Source organism: Medicago sativa, chromosome 3 (assembly GCF_051527215.1).
Source record: "Medicago sativa cultivar Bolivia chromosome 3, Bolivia_mono, whole genome shotgun sequence".
Classification (NCBI taxonomy): domain Eukaryota; kingdom Viridiplantae; phylum Streptophyta; class Magnoliopsida; order Fabales; family Fabaceae; genus Medicago; species Medicago sativa.
This window is the reverse complement of record NC_140751.1, coordinates 100,211,532-100,239,503: the sequence shown is the minus strand read 5'-3', so window position 1 is coordinate 100,239,503 and position 27,972 is coordinate 100,211,532. Positions and strand designations below refer to the sequence as shown.

The 27,972-nt window shown below is 34.5% G+C and overlaps 3 protein-coding genes across 5 annotated transcripts; 2 read left to right on the top strand and 1 right to left on the bottom strand.

The window, feature by feature from the left end:
- Positions 1-180: 180 nt before the first annotated feature.
- Positions 181-9,007, top strand: LOC146942859 (alpha-1,6-mannosyl-glycoprotein 2-beta-N-acetylglucosaminyltransferase). 2 transcript variants are annotated; one of them, XM_085756933.1, is made up of 16 exons: positions 181-281; positions 1,182-1,396; positions 1,825-1,961; positions 2,042-2,152; positions 2,260-2,361; positions 2,457-2,565; positions 2,659-2,859; positions 3,351-3,519; positions 3,605-3,686; positions 3,776-3,869; positions 4,222-4,318; positions 5,323-5,416; positions 6,327-6,399; positions 7,611-7,784; positions 7,893-8,012; positions 8,319-9,007. In XM_085756933.1, the coding sequence occupies exons 1-16, from the start codon at positions 269-271 to the stop codon at positions 8,475-8,477; spliced, it is 1,950 nt and encodes a 649-aa protein (XP_085613059.1). In that variant the 5' UTR covers positions 181-268; the 3' UTR covers positions 8,478-9,007. The 2 variants fall into 2 exon arrangements, with proteins under 2 accessions (XP_085613059.1, XP_085613060.1); XM_085756934.1 differs by lacking the exon at positions 2,659-2,859.
- Positions 9,008-18,894: 9,887 nt separating this feature from the next.
- Positions 18,895-23,032, top strand: LOC146942858 (zinc finger protein GAI-ASSOCIATED FACTOR 1-like). 2 transcript variants are annotated; one of them, XM_085756948.1, is made up of 4 exons: positions 18,895-19,224; positions 19,400-19,799; positions 19,893-20,086; positions 22,195-23,032. In XM_085756948.1, exons 1-4 carry the CDS (start codon positions 19,128-19,130, stop codon positions 22,770-22,772), a joined length of 1,269 nt encoding a protein of 422 aa, XP_085613074.1. In that variant the 5' UTR covers positions 18,895-19,127; the 3' UTR covers positions 22,773-23,032. The 2 variants fall into 2 exon arrangements, with proteins under 2 accessions (XP_085613074.1, XP_085613076.1); XM_085756950.1 differs by having other exon boundaries at positions 18,990-19,224; positions 22,204-23,032.
- A 2,532-nt stretch (positions 23,033-25,564) lies between these two features.
- LOC146942857 (uncharacterized) lies at positions 25,565-27,530 on the bottom strand. The gene is made up of 2 exons (XM_085756947.1): positions 26,176-27,530; positions 25,565-25,858 (listed from the first exon to the last, which is right to left on the bottom strand). Exons 1-2 carry the CDS (start codon positions 27,284-27,286, stop codon positions 25,824-25,826), a joined length of 1,146 nt encoding a protein of 381 aa, XP_085613073.1. The 5' UTR covers positions 27,287-27,530; the 3' UTR covers positions 25,565-25,823.
- Between the last annotated feature and the right edge of the window lie 442 nt (positions 27,531-27,972).

Sequence of the window (27,972 nt, the reverse complement as noted above, 5' to 3'; positions counted from 1 at the left end):
TTTGTCATTATTATAAATTAAAGTACTTGTGTGAATAATAATAATTAATGGTACTATTAGAAAAAAGTAATTAATTGAAAAGTGAGTAACAAATTGTCCAAATTGATAAAGGGGAAAGACAGCTTGAGCCTTAAAGCATGAGCTGTTGCTATATAAGGATTGTAACTTCACTTCGCTCTTGTTCCTTCACCTTCCTTCTTACTATATTAGAATTTCCAACATACTCCCAAACTAAAACGCGATCACCTGTAATTTCTCCGTCTCCGATATGGACAACTCCGGTCAGTTCTCCTTCTACTCTCACCCTCACATCCATCGTGCCATTTCTTCAATTATTCTCTTCCGTTTTCGCAATTTACGGTCTCTTATTAGTTTTCAAATTTCAATCTAACAAAGAAATGTTAGCTGGTTTCACCTCTTTTGAATTTTCGTTTCTCTAACTTCAATTTCGTAGTAATCATACAGATTCCGCGTTTTTTGCTTTCATTTCTTATTATTTTATGGCCTTAGAGGCCTTAACGATCTATGACGGTTATTGAATGAATTTTAATGTTGTATATAATGATGTTTCTGAATTGTAAGGGTTTATGTATGAAAATCCATGTGATCCACGATAAATTTTAGTGTTGAGTTAGTTATATTTAAACCGCTGTGTGATGAAAGAAACTTAAACTTAAAATTTATGTGATTGAGGGTTTAATGTCTTTGATATTTGAGCTTATCTATTGCCACAAGCACCAAGCACTCATTAGACTATAGCGAAGAATTTATGAAAACAGCTTATGACTCGTTTATAAGCTGGTTTAAGCTTATCTTCATAAAGCTCTCCAAGATATCTTATGAAAGTAGCTTATAGCTTGTAGTAAAGAGATCAATTGATCTCTTGTCATTGAAATAGCTTAAACATAAGTGCTTATCCAACATAGCCTGGGTCATGTCAATTGACTAATTGTTGTGCTCCTTCTAGTTAAATGAGGTAATTATAGAAGTGAAGTGTATAAGTAAGTCATATTTAAAATTGTAGTATTTAAGTTTGTAGTATCTTTTTTATTTTGTTTTGAGGAATTTTGATTTATTGGAATGTAGGAGACAGTTATTTTTTTGGGAAAATGTCGTATAATAAATTGATCTTGAAATGACTCTTTACTAAGGTGTTTCTTAAATTTATCTGCGTCATCCAGGAAATCCACCACAAGAAGTGGTTGTGCCACCAGTTGAAGGTGTTGCTGGTGGCGGTACATCATACGGGTGGAATGATGGTGGAACACATGATTTGATTCACCTCAAAGGACCAATTGACCCTACAGAAATCCCAACTAGGGATTTAGTGCATGTATGGTGCATGCCAAGCACAGCGAACATTGGAGCTCAAGAAATGCCTAGACATTTGGAGCCTGTTAGTATTTTTATCTTATATTCTTTTTTTCTACTAATTTAAAGATGCTCTTATGATTTGATATTTATACCATATAATATATACGTAATTTCATGTTTTCTGTAAGCATGGTGTTAGCAATGTTTGTTATTTATAAATACAGACTGCATGGGTGTTGGTTGAAATATTATTTCTATACAATTTACCTTTTGTGATAATTAATTACTTGTTAATTGATTTTGACCATATTCACAAAATTACACGTGAGCCCAATTACTTGGTTATAAAACTTTTTATATTGAACGACAATCAAAATTAAACTATTTTTTGGTGACAATTTTTTTAATCGTGGTTACAAAATTAAACCAGGATACTATATTATTATGCATTGTGAAAGTAAAATATGTAGTTTTTTCGCTTGACACCAGAGTTTTTGCTTTATGTTGTAGATAAATCTGCTGGCAGCTAGAAATGAGAGGGAGAGTGTGCAAGTAGCTATTCGACCAAAAGTTTCATGGGGTAGTTCTAGTGTTGCTGGGACTGTGCAGGTTCAGTGCAGCGACCTATCCTCTTCTTCAGGAGACAGGTTGGCGTTTTCTTTATAGTACAAAAGAGATGTTTGATTTATCTTGATTTAGACCGAGTTGCTGACCCCAATGTTGGCAGACTGATTGTTGGGAAGTCTCTACTGTTGCGGCGGGTGGTGCCCATTTTAGGTGTACCTGACGCGCTTGTTCCTCTTGATCTTCCAGTTGGTCAAATAAACCTATTTCCAGGGTACACGTCTGATTGTTTGATTAGTATTTATATTAGTTTTTCTTCTTGTGCCGTCTGCACAAGATGCTTGATGATTAATTATTTTTCACTCCATTGATATTATTTAGGGAGACTACCGCTCTTTGGATTTCTGTTGATGTTCCAAGTGATCAACCTCCAGGACAATATGAAGGAGAAATTCTTATTACTGCTACAAAAACAGATGCAGAGTGAGCCTTTTTCTTTTAACAACTTTTTTGTTTCCGATTTTGTGTTACAAATTTTAGTTCATAACCTTTCTTTGTCAACTTCAACCATTATACAGATCTTCTGTTCAAAGTTCAAGCAAGGTTGAGAAACGTCAATTGTATAAGGAGCTTAAGGAGTGCCTTGACATTGTTGATCCAATCGATGGAAAACCATTAGATGAAGTGGTAGGTTTTATTTTCAGTCATTGTGTGTCATTCTGGTACTATTTTTAATTTTGGGTTTATTATGGTTTTTTCATCCAATCATCTAATTTTTAGGTTGAAAGGGTGAAATCTACAACTATGTCCTTAAGAAGGATTCTTTTGTCGCCATCATTTTCTGAATTCTCTTCAGAAAATGGGTCAGCAGATGTAATGGAAGAGGATGCCATTTCAAATCTCTCTCTACGACTGAAGTTAAATCTCACTGTCTGGGAATTTGTACTTCCCGAAACTCCTTCCCTTCCTGCTGTATTTGGCGTATCCTTGACCCATATAAAATGTCACATAAACAAACTCATTTTACTTTATTTTGTTTTATTTATTTTTTGTAACTCTTGAAAAAATATTACTGGTATTTATACTATCTCAGTTTGGTTATTAGATGCTACATATCTCTGCTTACTAGTTAATATACAAGTGACATTGAATGTGCATTTATTCTTAAATGGTGCATGATACCATACATTCAAACCATTATATCGGTAATAAGAGTTTCATCTTGATGAATTCTTTTACCAATCTAATGACGGTAACTTATGGTGTGACAAACCAATTTTAATTGGTGCATCCCGAATGCAGTCAGTTTGCAATACAAACAAACTCTGGGGATGACTGATATGAGATTGTCACTTGTTTACTTATCAATGCTTATTTTGCATTTTTCATTCACCGTGCACTTTTGGTCTATATCTTTGCGAAATACGGTTTATTTGTTTGCCCGTTTCGTTGTTTCCTTTATTCTTCACTAGATATCCGATACTGTGATTGAGGATCGCTTTGGAGTTAAACATGGGACAGCTGAGTGGTATGAGGCATTGGATCAACATTTCAAATGGCTTCTTCAATATAGAATCAGCCCCTATTTTTGCAAATGGGCTGATGGTATGCGTGTATTGACATACACGTGTCCATGGCCAGGTATATTTTTGAGGCAATAGGTTTGACAGAGTTGCTACCTCAAGAAATAATAGCATTGCTGAATATTTCCCTCTTGTCATTGTAGCGGATCACCCAAAATCAGATGAATATTTTTCAGACCCACGGTTGGCAGCATATGCTGTACCATATAAACAAGTAGTCTCCGGGTATACAGTCAGTTGTCCCCGTTCGCTTCTGTCAGGTATATTTGGAATGAGAACTGATGAAATTCAACCCACCTGTTGATGTGCCACAGTAATGATGCGGCGAAGGATTACTTGCAGAAACAAGTTGAGATATTGAGAACCAAGAACCACTGGAGAAAAGCTTACTTTTACTTGTGGGATGAGGTACAAACACGTGGGCTAGAATTACTAATAAATCTACCCTAGGATGATGTCATAGTTAAGTTATCCACCTTTATCCTAACTTTGGATTGAATATTGCTGCTAAAAAAACAATCAGCCAAGCGACTTTTGTAGTAATTATTGATTAATTGCATGACAAATCATGTCAGAATTTTGTCTATCTCTCTCTTCCCAAACACTAAATAAGTGGGTCTTATCAATATTTATGAACATTTATATATAAGAAATAGGTTAGCATGCATTTTTCACATGAGAGGATACATTGCCATAACTTTGAACCTGGTCCAGTTCATTATGATCCTGATGAGCTAATTTTCTTTCTAATTTTGTCCAGCCACTAAATTTGGAGCAATATGATTCTGTTCGCAACATGGCCAGTGACATTCATGCTTATGCTCCAGATGCTCGTATTTTAACTACATACTATTGTGGTACGTTTATCTATATAATAAATTATTCTAATTTAACTTCGACTGTCTTGTCTTATACATATAATTGATGATAGTTTATTCATTTTAATGTCATTTAAGTTGTTTCTCATACTGGTAATGCCTTTGTTTTGTTTGGCATATTAACATTTTGGAATGATCGAAAATATTTCACATGGTTGTAACAGCTGGTTGTAATTTTATTCTTAAATATTAATTGATCGGATTGCTGAAACGGGTATCGTCCATTCATAATTACTGTTATTTGATCAAAGAATAGTTTTGATGGGGATATGACTGCAGTTTCTTTCTTTCTTCTAAATTTTTCCATCTTTGAAAATGGTATCATCCAGGTTTTCTTTCATTCATTATTATTGTTGTTCAATCAAAGAATAGTTTTGCCAGGGAAATGGCTGCAGTTTATTTCTGCTAAACTTTCCCATCTTTGGTTTTCCTAAATTACTTTATGAATAATAGTTTTGCTGAGGATATGACTGCAGATTCTTTCTGCTAAATTTATCTTCAATCTTTTATTTATTATATTGGAAAACCATATTTTACAATTTTTAACAAATGAAACCTTACAATGAGATGTAGAATGGTAAACATTTGCTGAAGCATCCTTGGGACTTATTGTTTTACGTGTCACTAAATCTTCTTGGTTGGCAAAGTACGTGTTTAGATTAAACTTGACAGTGCATATGAGGAAATCTTGGTGTTGACGATATAAAGTTCTCATGTACCAGGAGAAAATGCAGCACAATCTGTATCTATATTTCAGTATTTATATAATAGTCAATCACGATTTTGCTTCGTTGATTATTGATTTTGTTTTATGTCTCCGATAATTGTAAGACTTGCTTCTTCAATTCACTTGCATATTCTTAGACGACTCCATCAATTCAAAATTTGTCTCAGCGTTCTCCAGCCAGTACTTTCATTTTTATCTTATGTAGTTGTTTCTTCTTTTTTCTGAGTGTATCTTATTGTGTGTTTGTTCTATGCAGGGCCAAACGATGCACCTCTTGCACCAACTCCATTTGAGGCTTTTGTAAAAGTTCCAAGTTTTCTGCGTCCTCATAATCAAATTTATTGCACGAGGTATTACTTTATATTGAATGTATCTCTATCAAGAGTAGAGGACATTTTATATTTATCATATAACTTCCACCTATTCACTGTTTTGTTTGCTTCAAGTGTTTCGTTATATATTTTTGGGGATTTTTTTGACAGTTATTAGGTTTATTTTATTGGTTTTCCTGGATGCTGTGGGACTTGCATATTAAGATCTTTTTGCAATTTAAACAGAGTACATTTGTGATTTGAACTTATGATTGTCAGTATGTCAATTTATTATTCTTTTTCTCCTCATTTGTCCTTTCTGAACTCTGGTGATGCAATTTCTAGTTGCGGGTGAGATGTTCCTGAAATCTACTTATTTAGTGAGACTCCATTTATGGTGAAACAATTTCCAAAATATCAATTTATATGATTTGTTTTGTGAAGCGCTTTTCAGAGTCTTGGTATGTAGTCGGTGGTACTTCATTTTCTATTCAATTTTTTTCCAAAAGCAGTTAGAATGTTAGATACTGTATCTTTCTCATTATTGTTGAATGAATTTATCATCTTTCTCATTATTGTTGAATGAATTTATCATCTAAATTGGTTTTGTTTGGGTGAGAGGTTTTATGCCTCACAGAGGTCGAAAAGTGCCCCTTCTCGGATTTTGTTGCCTGTCATCTATACTTTTAAAGCTCTCATTTGTGGTTCACTTTCATACCCAAATGCTATTATTCAATATAAACTTGAAAGAGTAACTTGAACTTCAGTTAGTTGGCTGAACCAGTGTCATTTTGGATATTTTGATGGACTTGTTTCGTAAGTCTTATTTATTGTGCCTGTGGAAGAAATAAATTGTACAATGGTGAAAATAAAAGTGGGAACCAAGAATATCAGAAGTTTTTTTTTTTTTTTTTTTTCCATTAAGCATGCTAAGAACTTGTTTTTACAGTGAATGGGTCTTGGGGAATCGAGAGGATCTGGTCAAGGATATTACTGCTGAATTACAACCAGAGAATGGCGAGGTAATGTTATATAAGTTCATTGTCTTTTTCTCATCTGTAATTTGGTTTGTGCTCTTACTTTCTTCCGAGTTGATGGATATTTGCTTTTTCCTCTACAATGATGTTGAACATAATATATTAAAACAGATAGTAAGGTCTTGTAAGGTATACGAGTTTTGTATTTCTTGAGCTAACAACCAACATTATTACATTGATGCATTTTAACATATTTCCTGGCAAAGACTTTTTCCGCCCGATAATTATGGTGATATTTCACCAACAACAGGTTAAAATCGAAAATCAATTTGAGTGGGTGTACTAATGCTAAAGTAATTGGCCTGTTGCGCAGTGACGGATCCAGGCGTTTTGAATAGTGGGGGCATCATATATTAGAAATTTATAGCATTATATATATGTTACATTTCACTTTCAAAAGCATAAATACCCATCATAATTGTCCTCTACGATGTTTTATATTCTAGAAACATTGAATGATTTTCTCATTCTCAAAATCAATAAAAATATCCATATAAACAACCAAACAGTCATTTAACCAGTCATCTCTCATTCGATTTCACATCCAATTCATATTATCAAAAAAGGATTTGAGATAAATATGATAATAGGTGTGGGCGAAGAGAAAAATGATCTGTGATAAGTGTGGGCCATGTGATCAAATTGTCAATTAATGATACATTATACTGCTAAAAAAAAGGTTTTTAAAAACTGTGTAGGCACAAGCTCACAAATGCTTGAACATACATCTGTCCCTGCTGTTGCGCTGTGAATATTTATTCATTAAATGCTAGAATTCCATTTTTTTGTTTCTATGTAGAATCTAAAAATCATATAGATCTGACAAATAACTAGTGATTTACAATACTCCCTCGGTCCCTTTTTATAGGACTACTGTACAAAAATTATGGGTATTAAGAAAGTTGTAGGAGTAGTAAATTTGTCACAAATGCATATGACTATTACCAAATTACTCTTTGTGCATAAACATATTTAATGTTAACATATTCCAAGATACATTGATAGTATTAATAAGGGGTATACTGGGAAAAAGAGTAATAAATGCATCTAGAAATTAGTAGATAGTCTTATATTTAATGACAAAACTTTTTTTGTAAATGGTCTTACAATTAGGGACGTAGGGAGTAGAATGTGTATTACTATTTTGCTGTTGCCTAGTTTTATTCGCTCATTACAGGGATGTGCTTTTGTTACAGGAATGGTGGACATATGTCTGTATGGGACCATCAGATCCTCATCCAAATTGGCATCTTGGAATGCGAGGAACTCAACATCGTGCTGTCATGTGGCGTGTGTGGAAAGAGGGTGGCACAGGATTTTTGTATTGGGGTGCCAACTGCTATGAGAAGGCAACTGTAGCCAGTGCAGAGGTGATTGTGTAGCTTGTTTATGTTATCTTACGTTGGAAGTTCATGGACCTGTCAGAACTTGGGATATTGTATTGTTATTTTCCTACAATTGATATATTTTTGTGACAGATAAAATTCAGGCACGGCCTTCCTCCCGGTGATGGAGTTCTGTACTACCCTGGTGAGGTATTCTCAACTAATCAACCGGTGGCTTCTCTTAGACTAGAGCGCCTACTCAGTGGCTTACAGGTAAGAGTAATTATTTTCACCCCTCAAAATATTGCAAAATTATTATCAACAAATATGTATCTTGACGAACTACTGATCTTAATGTAAATGCTAATGGTAGAGTTCGATATTTTTATTTTTTTTTTATTTTTTTTATAATTTTACATGGTTTGCATCTACGTTTCTTGTATGAAGCTGTTTTCATGGCATTAGCTGGTATACGTTTCTTGTATGAAGCTCTGTTTTCATGGCATTAGCTGGTATAAGTTGTAAATAGTTTTTCTTTTATATACTCTGATCTTAGATTTCCTCTTTACCTCTATTTAGGACATCGAATACCTGAGACTTTATGCTTCAAGATATGGTAGGGACGAAGCCACTGCACTTTTAGATAGAATGGGAGTTTATTTTGGTCCCGAGCGTTACACACATGAGCACATGCCAATTGATGCAATGAGGGGTCAAATATTCAATTCGTGCCGTTAATGATATTTTTGTACTGACAATGCTTGAAAGGTTCGTGGGGTTCATGTGGCAACTGCTGAAAATTTCAGGCTTCAGTGTTTAGATTTACAGATATGCCAATCTTCACCTCATCTCGTCGTGATATATACATATTGTAGTGCACAATTTAAACTCTAAAGATACGGAATGGTACTGTTATACATTTGGAACGTAGTAGGTGAGAAATATTCTGTTTTCATGTTGTATCGTGCTATTTAAACTCTAGATATGGAATCCAACTGATACACATTTGGAACGTAGTTAGATGAGAAATCTTTTGTTTGTGCCGAAATGGGACCATCAACTGGACATTCTATCATGAAGAGAGATTGCAGTTTATTTAGGTTTACTAGCAGTTATTAGCCTTGCATGAAGGGTTGTATATTCTCAAACATTTCTCTTTTAGCTTGCATGATGCACCAGTAAATTTTGGGGTTCAATCATATGTAATAATATACTATGAACTAGTTGAGTTCAAATAAAGTCTGTTTAGTGTTGGTCCACTTATTCATTACAGTGCATTTGTGTGACATGGATAAAAGGTTATTTTACGAGAGCATAAATGGATTGGCTTTGTATAGCATTTAAATTTAAATGCAATGGCTGTGGCAATAGGGTTAATAATGTCATTGTATTAATTGTAAAACATTGAGAAAAGATACGATCATAGGAAGCATGGCCCAGAAGAATGTTTAAACAAAACTTGGCCTGATCAAGTTTGAGATTAGACTCAGCAACAGGCTATTCGCTTGTTTTGGGTTTAGACATAAATAGAGAGGATTGTAACTCAAGTTTGATGGGTTCTTTCCATCAGAGATAATGAGGTATTGTTGGAGACTAAAATTAGAATTGGAACGTTTTTCGCTAACCTTATTAATTTTCCATAAGTAAAGAAATAAATACATTAGTTTGTTTAAGTATCGAAATTGATCCTCATGTCAAATATTGTTTCAGTAAAAAAATACACGCGTTTGATCATTGGTAGGAAAATTTGATTTTGCCTCTAAATCTATGTTTGATTGAAACTAAAAAAATGCTTTAAATTAAAAAAAAATTACATTTAAGGTTCTACATCAAACTCATTCTTCGGAGTAAAAATATCTAATCATAAATCAGTTCACTCACTAAATTTAATTTAAAAAAAAAATAAGTTCATCTAATATTATTGTTTATGAAAAACTCACCCAAACACGCAATTAAATGTCTCTGTGGGCATATCTTTGATGGTAGAAAAAATGTGATATGTCGAATTTTATATTCTCCATTTATTCACCATGAAGATGAATTTTCAGCCAAATTATACACAATTAGGTATGCCAATTACGCCGAAAATAAATAACGATCCTCTCCATTTGTAAAAATAAATAGAGATATCATTTAAAAAGATAAAAAAAAAAAAAAAAAAAGGAAATCAAATGAGGAAAGGGTTGACAAGCAGCGAAAACATAATCAAATTTGAAATGATCATTAACATATTTTCTTTTTTACATTATGCAAATGGCAAGTGTAGGGTCATTTGATACATGGATATCAACACCTAACAGCTGTGTTTCTTCGTCCCATCAAAATAGATATATCGCTACATGTCTCATTCACAAAATGGATTTTTCGCGAGTTTTATTAAATATTTAAATTGATTTTTTTATAAAAATTATTTTTTTGACAAGTTATAAAAATTATTAAAAACAAACTTAAAACAGTTTATACTTTCTTTTATAGATTATATTTGTATCATAAGATAAACTCAAATATTTATATAACTAATTTTATGATAAGATAAATATAAATAAGTTATTCAAATTTTGCTTAAAAATATTATTCAAAATTCTTTTACACAACAAGTTCATTATGTGTTTTGCTTAAAAATATTATTCAAAATTCTTTTACACAACAAGTTCATTATGTTTAGGGTTTAATGTTTAGAGTTTGTGTTTGTAGATCAATAATTTTGGAAGAATATTTAGAAAATCGTAGTTCGGTGTGAATTACATTATGGTTAGCTAGCATGTCCTTTTCTTTTTGCTTTCAATAGATATTTTTTTTTTACCAAAGTTAATAATATTTAAGAAAAAATACTAAACGTGAATTCTCAATCAAAATTTGAATATTAATTTATTACATTGTAGAAGTTTTAGATTTGGGGTGTCGAAGATCAAACCTGCAACAACTAATTCTTACATGGCGGATGTTGAAGCGTGATGATGGCTCACAATGTGAAGGTATGAAGTCTAAAATTATGTAAATGATGATAGGAAATATATTGTAGAAAAGTTTACGGTGTTATGCACTTGCAACATAGTTAAGATGTTTTGGTTGTCATATTTGCTTTTACATAGCAATTTTGCTTAAAAAATGTGCAAGTTGTTTCTGTCGTGCATTTAGTATCACTAGGCGAGTTTTTCTCGTGTTTTGTTCTCTAGTATTTTCTTAAGAGCCGTGCTAAAGAACGCGAATGAAATATGTCGTGAAAATTTAAGAATGCATATATGTATAGAATGTATTGGTGAACAATCCTGATTTGGTGGAATAAAGGAGGTAGTGGTGTCAATTTTTTTTTTGGTATCAACTAGCCACAAGTATCGGGAAAAATTCGCTATAATTTTTTTGGGAACTTTATCATATCTGTTTTCTTAATTAGAGAGACCTCCATCCTTAAATCTATTTATTTATTTTTTAATTTTTTTTCTTTATCCTACCAAATCAACGACATGGATTACACACTAGTTCAAAAAAAAAAAAAGATTGAGAATGCACACAACTCTCATGTGACATGAGAGAATCAATTTTTTATCATGTACTGTATTTCCGTAAACAATATTTTTGGATTTGTATTTGGGTTAGACCAATAAACCCTCAATTTTACCGAGTTAATGACCCAATCAAGTTTTTTTCGAACCAAATTTTGAAATATTGTTTTAAAGTCTAAATTGATGAAGGGTTCAAACTCCGGCCACCACAAAAAAAAAAAGAACCATGTCTCTAGTTTCGGGTGAGAATTTAAATTATTTTCCATAAATTTTTCCTACCATTTTATGATATTTCATTTTTTTTGTCTAAATAAAAAGAAATGCAACACAAAAACTCTCAAGAGGTCGTACATCCTACTATTATTCTCATCAAAACACGTTTAACTACAGGGTCGTTCCTATGAAATAGGAGGCTCGACTCTCTTTTTAAAATAGGCCCTTAGTAAAATAAAAACGTAATTTTTTTGTGTAGCTAAACTTCATTAAAAAAATCAGAATAAGAACTTCTAAACATGAAACGAAATAAAAAAAAATAAGTGAAAGAGAGGTGAAATTTACCTAACAATGTCGTTTGGATTTATCACTCCTTCGTTGTGGGAAGGGAAAACAAATGGTTTATGCGGAAAAAAAATGATTGTTGTGATTATTTCAATGAAATAGCTTTCCAAATTAACTGATTAAGTGATTTTACAAATTGGGGTGGTTTGATAGTATCAAATTTATGTACAGAAAGGAGAACTTGTAATATCCCACTCGACGATTATTGGAATATTACCATCCAGACGTATCAGAGGACAAGTGTTCATGAGTTTCACTTATGGCGAGGAATATTTTTAGGATGCAATGTCAGTAATTACACGCATGGTCAATTATCAGTATCAAGTTGAGCGCGTTAAGATGGAAGGGCAATAAGGTACTTGCACGAGGAGCCTATATAAGTGGCTTATGATCTAAAATGTTCATTATTCATTAACACTTCTCTCTGTAGAATTAAGAAGGCAGAATTTTGCTACTCCCTCTCTCTAGATAATCTCCCTCCTTACCCCTATGTCTCCTTCAATCCATTTCAAGATCTTCCTTCAAGAATCATGTTGCATGCTAGCTCAATTCTACCCTTAATGGAGATGGAAACAAGGTTCAGTCATTAGTTCATCTTCCTTCATCAAATCAAGAGCTAGGGTTTGGCTTTGGTGAGCTTGGAGCTGAAGCAATTATAGGAAACATGTTATGTGAGTTCTTAGATAGCTTATCCTACCTTTGGGTTGTGTAATTTCTTGTGAGAAAACATGAATTATGTTAGTATATGAGTTAGGAGAAATAGTACCCCTTTTGCCATTAATCATTGAAATTGTGTTGTTTGTTGTCATGCATTTGTCCTAAGCTGTTTTCTATATGTCCTGTGTGTCTTGTGTGCATTGGAAACTCAATTTTGAGGTTTAGAAGTCAAAAACACGAATTCTGCAAGTTTGGTACTAATGAACTTCGCTTAAGCGAGAAGAATCTCGCTTAAGCGAAATCAACGTCGAAACAAACTGAAATTTCGCTTGGCATCTCGCTTGCGCGAGATTCCACAGCACATCACTTTTTGAAAACTTCCTGTGGTGCAGTGGTTTCGACGAGGCTTTTCCTTGCAATCTCTTATAACTTTAAAAACCCCTCAATTTCAAGTAGTCATTGCACATTATACCTTAAGATATTAAGAATGAAATGCATGAACAACATTGACAACTTCGATGACGAATGACACACGAGATGTTACGATATGATCCATGATGAGGGTAGGATTAACTCTAAGTATGGGAGAAAGCATAGAGCCTCGACATAGGTAGTCGAGAACTAGTAAGTTATCATGTAACCTAAGTACATTATGTATAAGTATGTATGATTAAGAATGAGCAAGTAAGTATTTTACCATTAGTCGGGTAGGTCACGGACCCGTGGTAAACAAGCGAGTAATAGGTAAATCCTTATGTGTGTATATGATTATGAACAAGACTATAAGTAAGATGTAGGTGTCGTGTCTTTCCGTTATCCACGCCAAGGGGGATACGAGAGGTTCACGTTATGGGGACGGGTTACGCTCCGCAAGGAAGGCCCGCACGACACTGAGGGAGTCCGATGTACCTTAGCTAGGAATTCATCGGTTATGTATGGGATTGTACTCGGGGTTACTCCACCCGATACACTCCGTAAAATGAACTCAGATAATATTGTTTGTTCAACGCTAACCTCTAACATAATGAATGGTTGTGAATTATGATATGATATGTTTATGTTAGACTATGAAGTATGTGTAAGCTTATGTATCAAGGCAAGACTATGAAGATGAACTGTCGACGGTCCTAATATCTCCCTGATCGTCCAGTTTACGACCATGTCATGAATGATCTATGTTTAGGTTACGAAGCGATTATCATATCCTAAGTAGCGGTCTTAGGTTCCCTTAACCGCCATGACATGTAGAAGATGACAAGACTTGTAACCCATGTTATGCAAAAACCTTATGATGGTCCTAGTATGCACTACCGTCTAGGTAAGAATGCTCCACACACGTATAATCAACTGATAGGTTGTATTGTAGACACGTGGTGACCCTAGGTCTTCCCCGAGGTTACCTATAGCCTAGGATTAGGTAGAACTCACTGAGACATTATGTCTCATCCCAATCCTTATTTGTTTCAGGTCAGCAGGTTGGTTTAGTAGGATGTGGCAAGCTTATGGCCGAATGGATAATCAGCAAGGACTCGTTCGTACCCGCTGCAGGATGTTCTCATGGATTTAATAGTGTTGTTTCATTGATTGTACGAACGCGTATTGTTGTATATAATTATTCATTCAAAGTCTTACTTTGTAAATTTTAATGTATCCAGTACTAAAGATAATGCACGTGCTAAACTTTCTAGATACGTTTAGTGTGGGCGTTACAGAACTAGAGTCTAAAAAAAACATTCAAACGTGTACTGAAGCAAGAAAAAGAAATAACATATATTTTTTTATTTAAATGGGGGGTGGGTATTAGACTTAATTTTTTGTTTGACACCCGTAACATTTGGAGGCCCGGCCTGGAAGAGCACCTTGCACTCCCCAAGGTCGGGCATGTTTAACTATATAGTTCTGATAAAACCTGATACATTAATGCTAGGACTATTACTTTTCCCACCATATGCCTTTCCTCGCGCGCCCTATTTTTTTCTTCCAATTTTACCCCTGGTCTGGATTTCGTTTTCCGGATTACATTGTTAGAATTTTGCAGATGTTTCCGGATTTTATAATCCGGAATAATGTTTTACCAGAACTTTTGCAATTTTTAGCTTTACAATTCGTAAAATAAAATGCGAATAAAATAAAAAACAGAAATAAAAAGACACAGGAATAAAAACAACTCATTTTATTAATATATGAACAATACATTACAATAATTTTCAAGCTTTTTAAGCTTATTACATCCTGAAACTATTTCTAATCCTATCTTATTACATAAGTTATACCAGTGGCTCCAGCCACTGGTGGAGAGGAAAGAGGGTGAGAGGAAAGAAGATGGTGGAGAAGAAGAAACCAATGCTGCCTAATGGGACATACCAGTAGCTTTGGTGTTGGTGGGGAGACAGAGGGGGCACAAGGGCCTCTAGGGAATAAGAGACCATGATGGTCAACATGACACCCAGGCAAACAAACCTCACACCCAGACTGACCCCTTCCCTATTGACCGATCATATGACCCATGATGGATTTCCAAAGAGGCCTCTTTCTATGAAAGGCCAACGATGTAAACACATCATTGTAGAGGAGAAGAGGAGAAAGAAGAAGGTGTGAAATTTTTTCAGGAAATGTAGCCTATTTATAGGGGAGGGGGATGAAAAGAAGGTGGGGAAGGGGTCAAATCCGGTCAAAAAACGTGTAGAAACACGTTTTTCAACTTAACCACCGCCCAAAACGTTTGAAAAACGTTTTCTTTGTGGTGCAGACCACCGGCCAAAAGCTTCTGGTGCACTCCAGAATATATAATTCGGAATACACATATATTCTGGATTATATATTCCGGAAAGATACGATCATGGCGTGAACCAAAGGAGAACTTGGGACTGTGTATGGTGATGCTTGGTTCGGATTTTAAAATCCGGATTGCTTCAGCATTGGATTCTTTTGTGTGTCCTACATTGCACCGACAATTTTCATGGTCCACAACGTCCATATACCTCTATAAATAGGGGTCCCTGTTTTCATTACAAGCAAACTACACCGCCCAGATACCTCTGCAACATGGAATTCCCTGGCTTTGATCCGAACACCAAGCTAGCGTGGAACACCACCCCATCTGTTTAGGATTCGCGACGATGTCACCCTCTCCGGGCTGAAGGATGAGCTGGATCAAATCAACCGTCAACTTAGGCATGGCAACAAAACCCATACCCGTGGTTACCTGCCCGAACCAAACCCAATTTGACGGGTTTTCCCCGTTTTGACTGGGTTTGGGTATGGGTTTGGATTTTCCCCGATTTCAAAACACGGGTATGGGACGGGTAAAGGGTATATAGGTACCCACCCCGAACCCATACCCAAACCCGTCCCGAATGCAAAAAATTACTTTATGTTGATATGCCATGTTATTTTGTTTGATAATTTTTGTGTTATAAAAAGTATCATTGATATATAAAGGAGTAACTAAATTAATCGGTTTAACAAATGTTAAAGTGAGCATATTGCTGGATAATGCATTACAACATTTCTCTAGGGGTTGCAAAAAAACTTTCTATTGTTTATTGAAAAAAATTATTGAATACGGGGACGGGGATGGGGCGGGGATACCCGAACCTGTCGGGGACGGGGATGTGGTTCAATTTCTCATCCCCGTTGGGTATGGGTAGCGTAACGGGTAAATATATGAGAATCATGTATGGGGACGGGGAATGTAAAACCCGTCCCCACCCCGCCCCATTGCCATGCCTACCGTCAACTCAACCGCAGAGACACGAGGAGGGTGGTCGGTGTCGAATATCGATGTCCATTGTTCGACTCAGCCGGATCTCTTCGCTTCAGCCGGATGAAACTCACAAACGACGACGACGTGAGAACCATGTTCTCTGTCTTTGGTCAGCACAACACTAGAGGACCGATCGAGTTGGACGATTCGTTGGTTAGATCTGCTGAACAAATTCTGAAAAGTTTGCACCGGCCCAGGAACTACGAAGTGATCAGGGCTCTGCTAGAGGGACCAGAGGAGGAAGAAGTTAGTTTTGATGATCCGTGATAATGTGTTATGTTTTAATTAATCACGTGTTTTATGTTGTTTTAATTGCGTGTTAGTTATGTGTTGTTGAATTAAGTTGTTGCATTATGTTTTGAATAATATATATATATATATATATATATATATATATATATATATATATATATATATATATATAGTTAGGATCCATTAACACCAGGTGTCAACGAATTCGTTGACACCAAATCCCAGCCGTTCATTTTTATAAATCAAAGGCTTATAATTTTTTACTAAATTAACTCACATAGGCCTTTTTCACTATAACGCGCACTCTTATTTTCTTTTTGTTCCTTTTCAATCTTGCTGAACAAAGTATACAGGAACAACAATGGAAAAATGTCGTCTCACATAACTTGGCTGCTTCCTTATCCATACCCAAACAAAGGAAATAACTCTTATTTCTGTACACGGAATACCGAAGACTATTCAATTTAATTTACATAGTTTTTCATTTTACCAAACCCACAATTTTTTATTTTATATTATGCATTCTGATATGCAATTTCTTTTTCTCACCTAAAATTGCACAAATTGAAGCAAATCAATAAATAATGTCCATCGAATTTCCTAACTTCATCCAATTGTTATTGATTTCATAAATCTAATCAAAAAAATTAAGGAATTAATCTTAGATGATCCATTTGAAGAATTAGCGTAGAGGGTTTTAATTCATATCCACCACTAATTGAATAGCTGGGTTTTAATTTCGATAGGTGCAACACATAATATAGATGAAGCATTTGTGAAGGTGTGCAAGGGGGAGAAGAGATGAACAAAATCTGCAGATAGGTGTGGTTCAGTGCATCACGCATAGGTACAAGGTTAAATGAATTAATAAGAGCTATTGGATCAAATGAAATCAAGGGATATGAACGGTTGAGATTTGGTGTCAACGAATCTGTTGACACCAGATGTCAATGGATCCTAACTCATATATATATTATTTAAACTTTCATTATGTTGTAATTTACGTCAGAGATGTTCATTTAATCGATAAAATAACCAAAGATATGTTTTTCGGATTACAAAATCCGGAATAACATAGGGCGTATGTGTATTCCGGAAAACGAAATCCGGAATGCCTCAGCATAGGATTCTTTTGTATGGACCACATTGCACCAAGAGTTTATGTGGTCCACAACATCCAAGGACCTCTATAAATACATCCTCTCCGGTTTTCACCTTTAATACCATCAAAACACACAAACACACCAAAGAAAACCATGCAAATTTTTGTCATTAAGCTGAGGATCTTTCTCATGCTGTCGCAAATGGATGCGTTAGCTCTCTATTTGACGGCATGATGAAGATCTTCAACATGCTGTCAAAAATATATAGATACTCCTTCATGCCTCCTTGATACATAGATAAGTCAAAAATATCAAGAGGTTGCTATGAGTTAGATCTTGCTGCCTGCCAGATGAATATGTCATTTGGCAAGGCAGCAGAATCTAACTCAAAGAAACCCTCTTGAAACACCTTGCCCTTCTTCATTATGTTACAGATCTAACTCCAAAGAACAGGTTCTTATGAACTCGATAATGTCGGCCTGCCAATCGTAACATGTCAGTTGACAGGCCGGCAAGATCGAGTTCAAAAGCTCCTCTTCGAACACCTTCCCTAAAGATTCATCATTTATGTTATTATGGTTTTTTTTAACTGTTTATTTGTCTTATGTTGCTTCTATTTATGTTACGTATCTTTGATCTATTTTTTTCAAGGCATTCGCAACGAAAACGATCCAAATAAAGGGTCTGGTGCAGTTCAGAATTTATAATCCGGAAATACTTCATGCATTCCGGATTATAAAATCTGGAAACCCTCAGTAACATTTTGGCCGGTGACGTTTCACCAAAGGTTTGGCCGGTTAGTGGAGTTTTAACGCGTTTTTTGGACGGTTTTGAATGAAAAACACGTTTTCTTTGACTTCCAAATGATCTAGGACTTGTTTTAGGCTATAAAAAGGCTTGGATCTTCAACATTTTCCTTCATTCTTCTTCACCTCCTTTCTTACATTTTCTTCAAAAAATTTAAGTTTTTTAGGTAGCTTTTAGGAGTGTTTGTGGTGTCATGGTCATTGTTGACTGCTCATACGACCCCTGCAATTGCATTGCAGCTTATGCGGGGGTCGTATAACGGTTAACAGAGAACTTTGACATCAAAGAAAGACACAAAATATTCAGAGCGTATTTGTCCGGATTATAGTTTCCGGAAACACTAACAATCTGGTTCGGAAAACGAAATCCGGACCAGAGATATTTTTGAAATTTTTGCAGGGCGCGCGAGAAGGCAGCAGGGTGGGAAAAGTAATAGTCTAATGCTAGTCATGACACCTATGACGTTTAATTTATATTTTCTCCTTAGTTGTTTTATATCAAATCCAACTAACCATCTCATATTTCCTAATTTTATCTAAGCACATCCAAACAATTTCTCTCTCCTCTTGTCCAATATACTCCTCATCATATCATACTCATTGGAAAAAAAGGAAAAGTAAAAAGAAAAACATTACCCTCTTCCTTCTCTAGTAAGTATTTGTCCGCCGCCTCGTTGTGTACACAGTACACTACACTACTACACCAAAACTTGATCCCTGTGTTAGCAATAACAATAACAGCTATGCCAGAACCTCAGAAAAATACTACTTCACCACCAATGCCACTTTCTACTACACCGCCACCGTCAAAAAAGAAGCGAAACCTCCCTGGAATGCCAGGTGTATATAAATAAATATCCACTATTATATAAATAAATCATCGATTAAATTAAATATACACTTTCTTACTTTTATAATTATTAATTTATTTATTATTACTTACTTTTCGAAGTGTTAGTTTATTATTTATGAGTATGAGAGTATTGAATCAATGTTTTGTTGTTTCCGTTTGCAGATCCAGACGCTGAAGTAATCGCTTTATCACCCAAAACTTTACTAGCAACCAACCGTTTCATATGCGAGATCTGTAACAAAGGATTCCAACGGGAACAGAATCTCCAACTTCACCGGCGAGGACACAACATGCCGTGGAAGCTCCGGCAGCGAGCGAACGACGAAATCCTCCGCAAGAAAGTGTACGTTTGTCCTGAGCCTTCCTGCGTTCACCACAATCCTTCAAGAGCACTCGGTGACCTCACAGGAGTGAAAAAACACTTTTGTAGAAAGCACGGTGAGAAGAAATGGAAATGTGAACGTTGTTCTAAAAAATACGCTGCGAAATGTGATTTGAAAGTTCATATGAGGAACTGTGGAACTAGAGAGTATAAATGTGATTGTGGCACTGTGTTTTCTAGGTTAATTTCTTTTCCATCTTTAATTATCTCTCAAAATGTTGATTATTTTCTGTTTTGTTAATGTTATTTAATTATTTGTTTATTTGTTAATAGGAAGGATAATTTTGTTACGCACAGAAGGTTCTGCGATGGAATGGTGAATGAGAGTTGGAAGGAGGGTGGTAGTAGCAATAACGCTGTTGCCGTGGTTCCTTCTTCTTCTTCTTCACCGGCTACGCCACCACTCACTCCATCAACAATATCATCAGTGATGGTGTCTCCTACTTTGTCGTCTACTCAGTGCTCAGGTACGAGTTACTAGTAATTCATTTCCTATTTGGGTTTTGCACTTTTGTTTCCTGGTATCTCAAACCCGCCTTTGTTTTGGAAAACATTCGTCCACTATCAATTTGCAATTGCAAGGGATTGAGCAACCTTAATTTTCCACAAAAAACAATAAATTTAATTTTTTCAGAAGTACATTTCATTTGTTCTTTTTAATTGTGGTATTAAGGATATCATTAAATGACAAAACAAGTAAAAAAATTGTTATTTTGATAGGTTATTTATTTTTATTATTAACCATTTGTCATATTATTTTATCTAGGTTAATTAAGTTCTTAGTCCCTATAAATATTCAAAGTTTTGTTTTTAGTCCCTATAAAATTTTCCGTCAGCATTTTTAGTCCTTATAAATTTTTTCATCAGCATTTTAGCCCCAGTCAAAAATTTCCATCAAGATTTTTGGTCCTTAAAAGTGCTTAAGGAAAATGTCACAGGGACTAAAAAATATGATTTTATTTTATAGGGACTAAAACAAAACTGTGAATATTTATAAGGACTAGAAACTTAATTAACCCTTTTATCTATTTATCTCTCTATAATAAATTCCTTATTATTTGGATAAATGAAGCTGACATGATTTGAACTTGACACATGAGTGTTTTATTTTGTCTCTTCGCATATGCATTTATTTTGTTTTTCTCTGCCGCTGAGTAGTAATGCAGCCCACATTATGGATCCTCTCACACGATGACAATGGGACAGTGTGAGTCTCTGTGGGAAGGAGAATGAGAAGAGAAGACTAATTAAAGTTTTTTTTTATTAAGAAAGGCTAATTTAAGCCGAACACATTCTTATATGGTCACAGATAAAATAAATAGTATTTGGTGGCGCACACATAATTTTTTTAAATTACTAAATCATTTTATTATCAATTTTTTTTATTATTAAAAAAATATTTTAATATGTTTATGCTCAAATACTATTTATTTATTTATGTTAATGACCATAGTAAAAAATTTCTTTAAGTTGTATCTAGATGTCGCATGTGTTTTACTTATAAGAATATGATATTTGTAAAATCATTTTGTGACAACTTTTGATACAATATTTTTTTTTTCATCTTCCTTTAGGTTATAATATGCGAGAGTAGTCCAAAAATTTGTCTCAAAATTATCGTACAAATATCATTTTTATTTACAGGTTGAGGGAGAAACCGAGACAACACAAAAATGAAATATACTCCCTCATCATATTATTCTCATTTAAATTGTGCATGATTATTAAAATAATGATTAATTTAAATTATAAAATGAGTTTTACTTACTAAAGTTAGACTAGATTATTTCGAAAGAATTGTGTGTAATTTACTCAGCAACTAATGTAAATGAGTCACGTAAGTAAATTTGTAAGTTGAGTAAAACTTAATTTGTAAGTAGCACTTGTAAATTTACTTGTGTGGTTAATGCTTATTAATTTTTGGAAGAATTACCTGCAATTCTTCCATGATAATCTAGAAAAGTTTTTACTTCAAAGATCTTTATTAATCATGGTTAATGAAATTGTCAAGTGAATTGAGCTATCATAACTAAGAGTTTATTAATGAAAAACATTAATTCATACTTTAATGTTATTATAAGGAAAATGTTAACGAGTGCCCCCGGACACTCGTTAAGGGAACCAAATATAGTATAAGGACTTTGAAACTTGTGTAGTTAAAGTTAAAAAAATGTGAAGAATTATGTTTTCAATGCAAATATTTCCTTTTTTGTTTCCTTAACTAGTGCCCGGGGCATTAGTTAACAAGACCCTTGTTATAAAGTGACAATTGATCCTAAATGAACAGGGAAGGCAGTGTAAGTCAAAAGGGGAAAATAATAGGAAGGTCATTTATAACTGTTTTTTCCCGTTTTGCTCTATGCATTCAATGATTCAATCCCCACTCCCAAGCTTTTTTCCCCCTTGTGTTTCACTGTTTCAGGTTATAATATATGTAAAAATCTTTTCTTTTTTTAAATTTTCTCAATCAGGTTAATTTATTTTCATTTGCAACTTTTTTTGAAGTCTTTATTCATTGTTTTATGCTATCCATTAGTTGTTTTTTCAAGATTATTTTTGCTTTGATTGTAATCAGACATTGCAGAAAACCCAACAAGGCTGTCACCGCCATGTTCAAACGCTTCTACTTCTACTTCTACTAGCTGTTGTTCTTCTTTCAGCAGTCTCATGTCAAGCTTGCCTCACTCAGATATCCCCACATCTTTCTCTATCACAGAACCCACAACCCTCTCACTTTTCACACCACTCTATCTCTCCAATAACAACAACAATGATCACCCTTTTCCCCATTACAAAACTGCATCTCCACAACCTGTATTATCTGCTACTGCATTACTCCAAAAAGCTGCTCAAGTGGGTTCATCTTCATCCAATGCATCCTTGCTTCGTGCTTTAGGCTTGAAAGACAACAGTGTCAGTATTAGCAGCACCACAACAGATCAATGGAATAACCATGGTCATGTAAAACAAGAGAATGAGCCTGTGGCAGATTATCTTGGGCTTGGACTTCCCTGTGGGAATGAGACGGGGGGCTCATCGAACCAGCCCATGACCCGTGATCTTCTCGGTCTTAGCATGGGATTGGGTAGAGAGGATGATGATCTTTCTGCTTTGCTCACATCTTTTGGAGGGAACTTCGATTCACCTGCATAGACAAGAGTTTAGAAAACTGGAAACAACTAGTTGTACTGGCCCACCCCAGGAATTTTTTTGTTTTGCTTTTGTGACTGGTAAATCAATTACCAACTCTCTTTCTTATTTTTGGAGGGAAATTACCAACTCTCTTGTTCTATATTCTTTGGAATCACTTGAGTTCGCCAGTAAATGATATTGATTCGATTGTAAAAACTACTTTTTGAATATTTATATGCATATATGTCTTTCGATTATAAATTATAAATTGATTATATGCATATATGACGCCTTTTATGTTTTGGATATTTTTACTCGTGTTTATCTTTTGAGAAATGATATTTTTTCAACACAAATATCATGTCACTGTTTTATTGTGCCACAAATTTGGTGGTTGAGCTTAATCGATTAGTATTCTTTAATTGGAGACGAATAGTTTGAGATAACTTGATTTTGAATCAAATCATTTTTTGTTAAACTTTATTTATCAGCATGCTGTCAATAAAACAATATAATAAATATGTAAATAATATTAATATAAAATGAAATAGACTTTTTTTAAGGATAAGTGAAATAGACTTAACAATGATGTATCTAATATTAATTAGTGTAAAAAAATAATATTATAATCATGTTAGCAAGTGTCTTAAGAATTTTGTTTAAGAAATAAAAAAATTAACTTGAAAATACAAGTCAAGTTATTGTAAAAGTAATTATTTGGGAGCCATTTTAATGTCACCAATTATAATGAAATGTTAAAAATAACATAATATACGAGTTAACCAACACATGGGGTATTTGTTTGAGCTTTTATAGTCATACATTCTTCCACCAGCTGGTATAACACTTTCTAATGAATCGGATTCAACGGTCACATTATGTAAACAAAGATCACAAGCTAATTGTCACAAAATTAATCATTTTAACTTCACAAAATTTTCAGGCAAAGTGGTCCACCTGAGATGATAGTAATGTGACAGGCAGTAGGCACAGACCACTTAATGTGCCAAGTCACAAGCAGTTGACTAAGGGGCATTATTATTCACTACTGCTATTTAATTGGACGATATTTTTGCCAGTTGAGAAATTTGACGAATTTTCAAAATTGAAGATTGTCCAAAATATCTTCTATTCACTCGATAAGGATGAGTTCCAATTGCGGACACCATTAAATTTTAAACCACTAAGCTACTTGACAAAAAAAAATGCATTAAGAGGCACTTCAAGAAGTTATTTGCAGATTAATCCCCAATGAAGCTTTCTTAAACACAATGACAGGAAAATGAAGAAACTTGACATTTGACAATAAGCATCCGCTAATGTTACTAAGGGGGGATCCCAGAGAGGTTCTTCAATTGACTCAGCTATAGGGTTTTTAAACTTTCGCCTTTATACAATTATTCCTGATGATTATGATATCTGAATTCTGGTTATTGCTTTAAGCTCTGCATCCTATTTCTATGATTTTGTTGTTCATTTCTTGTAAATTTGTTGGTGACTGAATGATACAAAGTCTTACAGAACTGTTCTGTATTATTTACCCCTTCCAAACAACTTTAAACATTTATAATAAAATAGTTTTTGTAGAAACTCAAGGTTAAATCAACCTGTTTAATATGATGGTAAAAAAACTACTCCCTCCGTTTCAAAAAATGAGTGTCGCTTTAGCCAATTGCACATAGATTAAGGAATGGAATAAAGTAATCAAATGTCATAGCAATTTTACCAAATTATCCTAATCAATTATTGATTTGTTTTTCATTAAAGAAAAAATAATACTTTGGAAGTAGTGTAACATAGTATTAATTGAAGGGTGAAATTGAAAAGAAAAAGTTATTATTGCATTGAAAACCCAAAGTGACATTCATTTTGAAACAAATTTTTTTAGCTAAATCGACACTCATTTTAAAACGGAGGGAGTACTGGATAAATACAAACGTTGTTTTCAAAGTGGCCATGCTATGCTTTAACGTATCACGGTGAAGTTGCCATTATTATGAAACAATGGAAGAGCAAAATAAATCTTCATTATTGTGAAATCAGAATGATACAAGAGTAGGAGTGGAAGGCTGGTAAGGTAAAACTGTTTCATGAAAAGTAACATTTCTGGACACAAAGATAGCTCTAGAATGCATGTCCATAAGAACATAACCTTTGTAACCAGGTTTATAGCCTAAAAATATAGACTTCCTTGCTCTAGGTTGAAGTTTGGTCCTGTGAGATTGGATGGTAGATGCAAAACATAAACAACCAAAAACTTTGAAAAGATTAGAATCAGGAATAGAATCATGTAAAACATGATAGGGAGATTTATGATGAAGAAGTGGAGTGGTGACTCTATTGATCAAGAACACTGCATGAAGAACAGCATATGACCAATAACAATTTGGTAATTTGGATTGAAATAAGAGAGCTCTTCCTACATTGAGTATATGTTGGTGTTTTCTTTCTACTCTAGCATTTTGCTGAGGAGTCTCAACACAAGACCTATGATGAAGAATGCCTTTAGAGTTATAAAATGAAGGTAAATCAAATTCAGGGCCATTATCACTTCTAAGGATTTTAGGAGTGATATGAAACTGATTTTCAATGAGAGTGATAAACTGTTGAACATGAATAGACACCTCAGCTTTGGATTTGATCAAAATGATCCAAACAAACCTACTAAAGTCATCAACAATAGTGATAAAGTACTTATGGCCATGAATAGAAGGAACACTCAAAGGACCCCAAATATCACAATGAATCAATTCAAATTTAGAAGTAGCATGAGATAAACTATGAGAAAAAGGTAATTTCTTATGTTTAGCAAATTGACAAACATCACAAATGGCTTTATTATCAACACAGATAGAAGGGTACAAAGAATGCATATTTGACAATCTTTGATTGGACAAGTGCCCCAATCTAAAGTGCCAAAGTGCAGTTTCAGGAATATGAGTAAATGTACTAGAAACTATAGGTTGAACATCTTTATTTATGGATATATTACAATGAGGAACATTAGAAACAGAAGACTGAAAAGGAAAAACTGAAGGAGAAATCCTCAATTTGTATAAACCACCATGAGGATCAGCCAAACCAATCATCCTGTGGGTAATCAGATCCTGTATAATGCATTTATCAGGTAAAAATTGGACATAACAATTCAAGCTACTAATGATTTTGGCAATAGAAATCAGATTAACCTTGAAATGTGGTGAATATAGAACATTAGAAATTTTAAAATGTGGAGAAAAGACAACAGTACCAGCATGATGTATGGTAACAATGGTTTTATTTGGTAAATGAACATGAACAGGTTTAATAGATTGATATGAAGTAAAATAGTTTAAAGAAGAACAGATGTGCTCATTAGCACCAGAATCAAGTAACCAATCATGAGATGAATCAGATAAAGCACAAGAAAAAACAGTTGATATACCTGAAGGAGGAGTACCAGAGGAAGAAGGGAAATTGGGAGTAGAAGCAATATGGTTTGAGGTTGGGGGAGAAGGAGTGGAGCCTGAAGCAAGCAAATGTGATTGCTGAAGAAGAGATACAAGATGATTGTAATGCTCCTGAGTCAAACCAGTAGGAGGAGAATTGTCAACTGCAGAATTCACAGGCTGAATCTCTGCATTGCTAGAAGAAGCATTAGTAGCATTTGCTGTAGGATTGGACTTATATGAATTGGGGTATCCATGCTTCTGATAACAAAACTCCACAGTATGGTTTGTACGTTTGCAAAAAGTACAAAACCTAGAGTTATTCTTGGAACCAGCAAATGATTTTCCATTTCCATATTGCTTCTTAGAATCAGAAGCATTAACAAGAATGCTTGAGTCTTCTGAAACAGAGGGAAGAGAGACTGTACCATTATTACTCTCCTCTTGGATAACCAATGAATACACCTTATTAATTGAAGGTAATGGATCCAAAAGAAGGACTTGAGACTTGATAACATTGAAGTTATCATTCAAACCAGTCAAAAATTGAATCACTTGATCCTCCATACGATGTGCGCGTGCAGATCTCATAGCTTCACACCGGCATGGAAAAGGACAAGTGCAATTAGGCATTGGACGATGAGAGTTAAGCTCTTCCCATAGAGTTTTCATTTCAGTGAAATACTCTAAAACGGTTTTAGATCCTTGCTTCAAATTGTTGATAGAAGAACGTAAGGAAGCTATGCGAATACGATCAACTTTTGCGAAGCGTTCTTTGAGTTCATCCCAAACGTCAATGGCGTGCTCATGAAACACTAAAGTTTGAGCAATTTGTGGAGAAACAGAGTTGATTAACCACGAATAAACCAGATGATTGCACCGTTCCCATGCATCACGGTTCAAATCAGCAAGATCAGGAATAGGCACAGATCCATTGATGAAAACAAGTTTATTCTTCGCGCCAAGTGCACGTTGCATGGATCTACTCCATGCGAGGTAATTCGAACCAGTAAGGAGTGGAGTAACTACCACAGAGTTTGGACCTTCACTAGGATGAACATAGAACACTGAATCAACGTTTTGCTGAGTGTTCAAATTACGCACCATTGTTGAAGATGAAAAGCTTCAAATATGCAGAAAAACAGAGGAAGCAAGAAGAACACGAAGAAATCAATGGCGAATGTGCTGAAATTGCACGAAATTCAACCAGAGAAGATGAATTGCAGCGGAAGAAACAAGAAGAAAAATGGTTAGGATCGCAAGAAAAAACGGTTAGGATCAGAACTACTCTCAAAGAGAGTGCTCTGATACCATATTATGAAACAATGGAAGAGCAAAATAAATCTTCATTATTGTGAAATCAGAATGATACAAGAGTATTTATAGACCTAAGAGTTGTACTACACAAACTGAAATGTACTACACTAAGATGATGAAGTACAATAGTGAAGTTACTTGCATGGCAAGTTACTATTATTCTCTATATTATTCTTCTCTATATGCTGCTGCAATAGCCATTAAAATGATTCTTGATACTTCAACGTTTAAATTTGTTTTTCCCCTTGAAATCAACTTATTTTCATATATGTTCTTCAAGATATTTCTGAAAACAACTTATAACTTACATGAAAAATAGTTTCGCTTTATTTTAACTTTTGCTATAGAAATAACTTTTACATAAACCTTAGTCTCACACTCACAATATGTTGAGATAATTCTGAATTTAAAATTTGTTTGAAACCTATTTCCTATCATAAATTTTGATGTTTCCTTCATTGTTTGGTTGCTTGTTG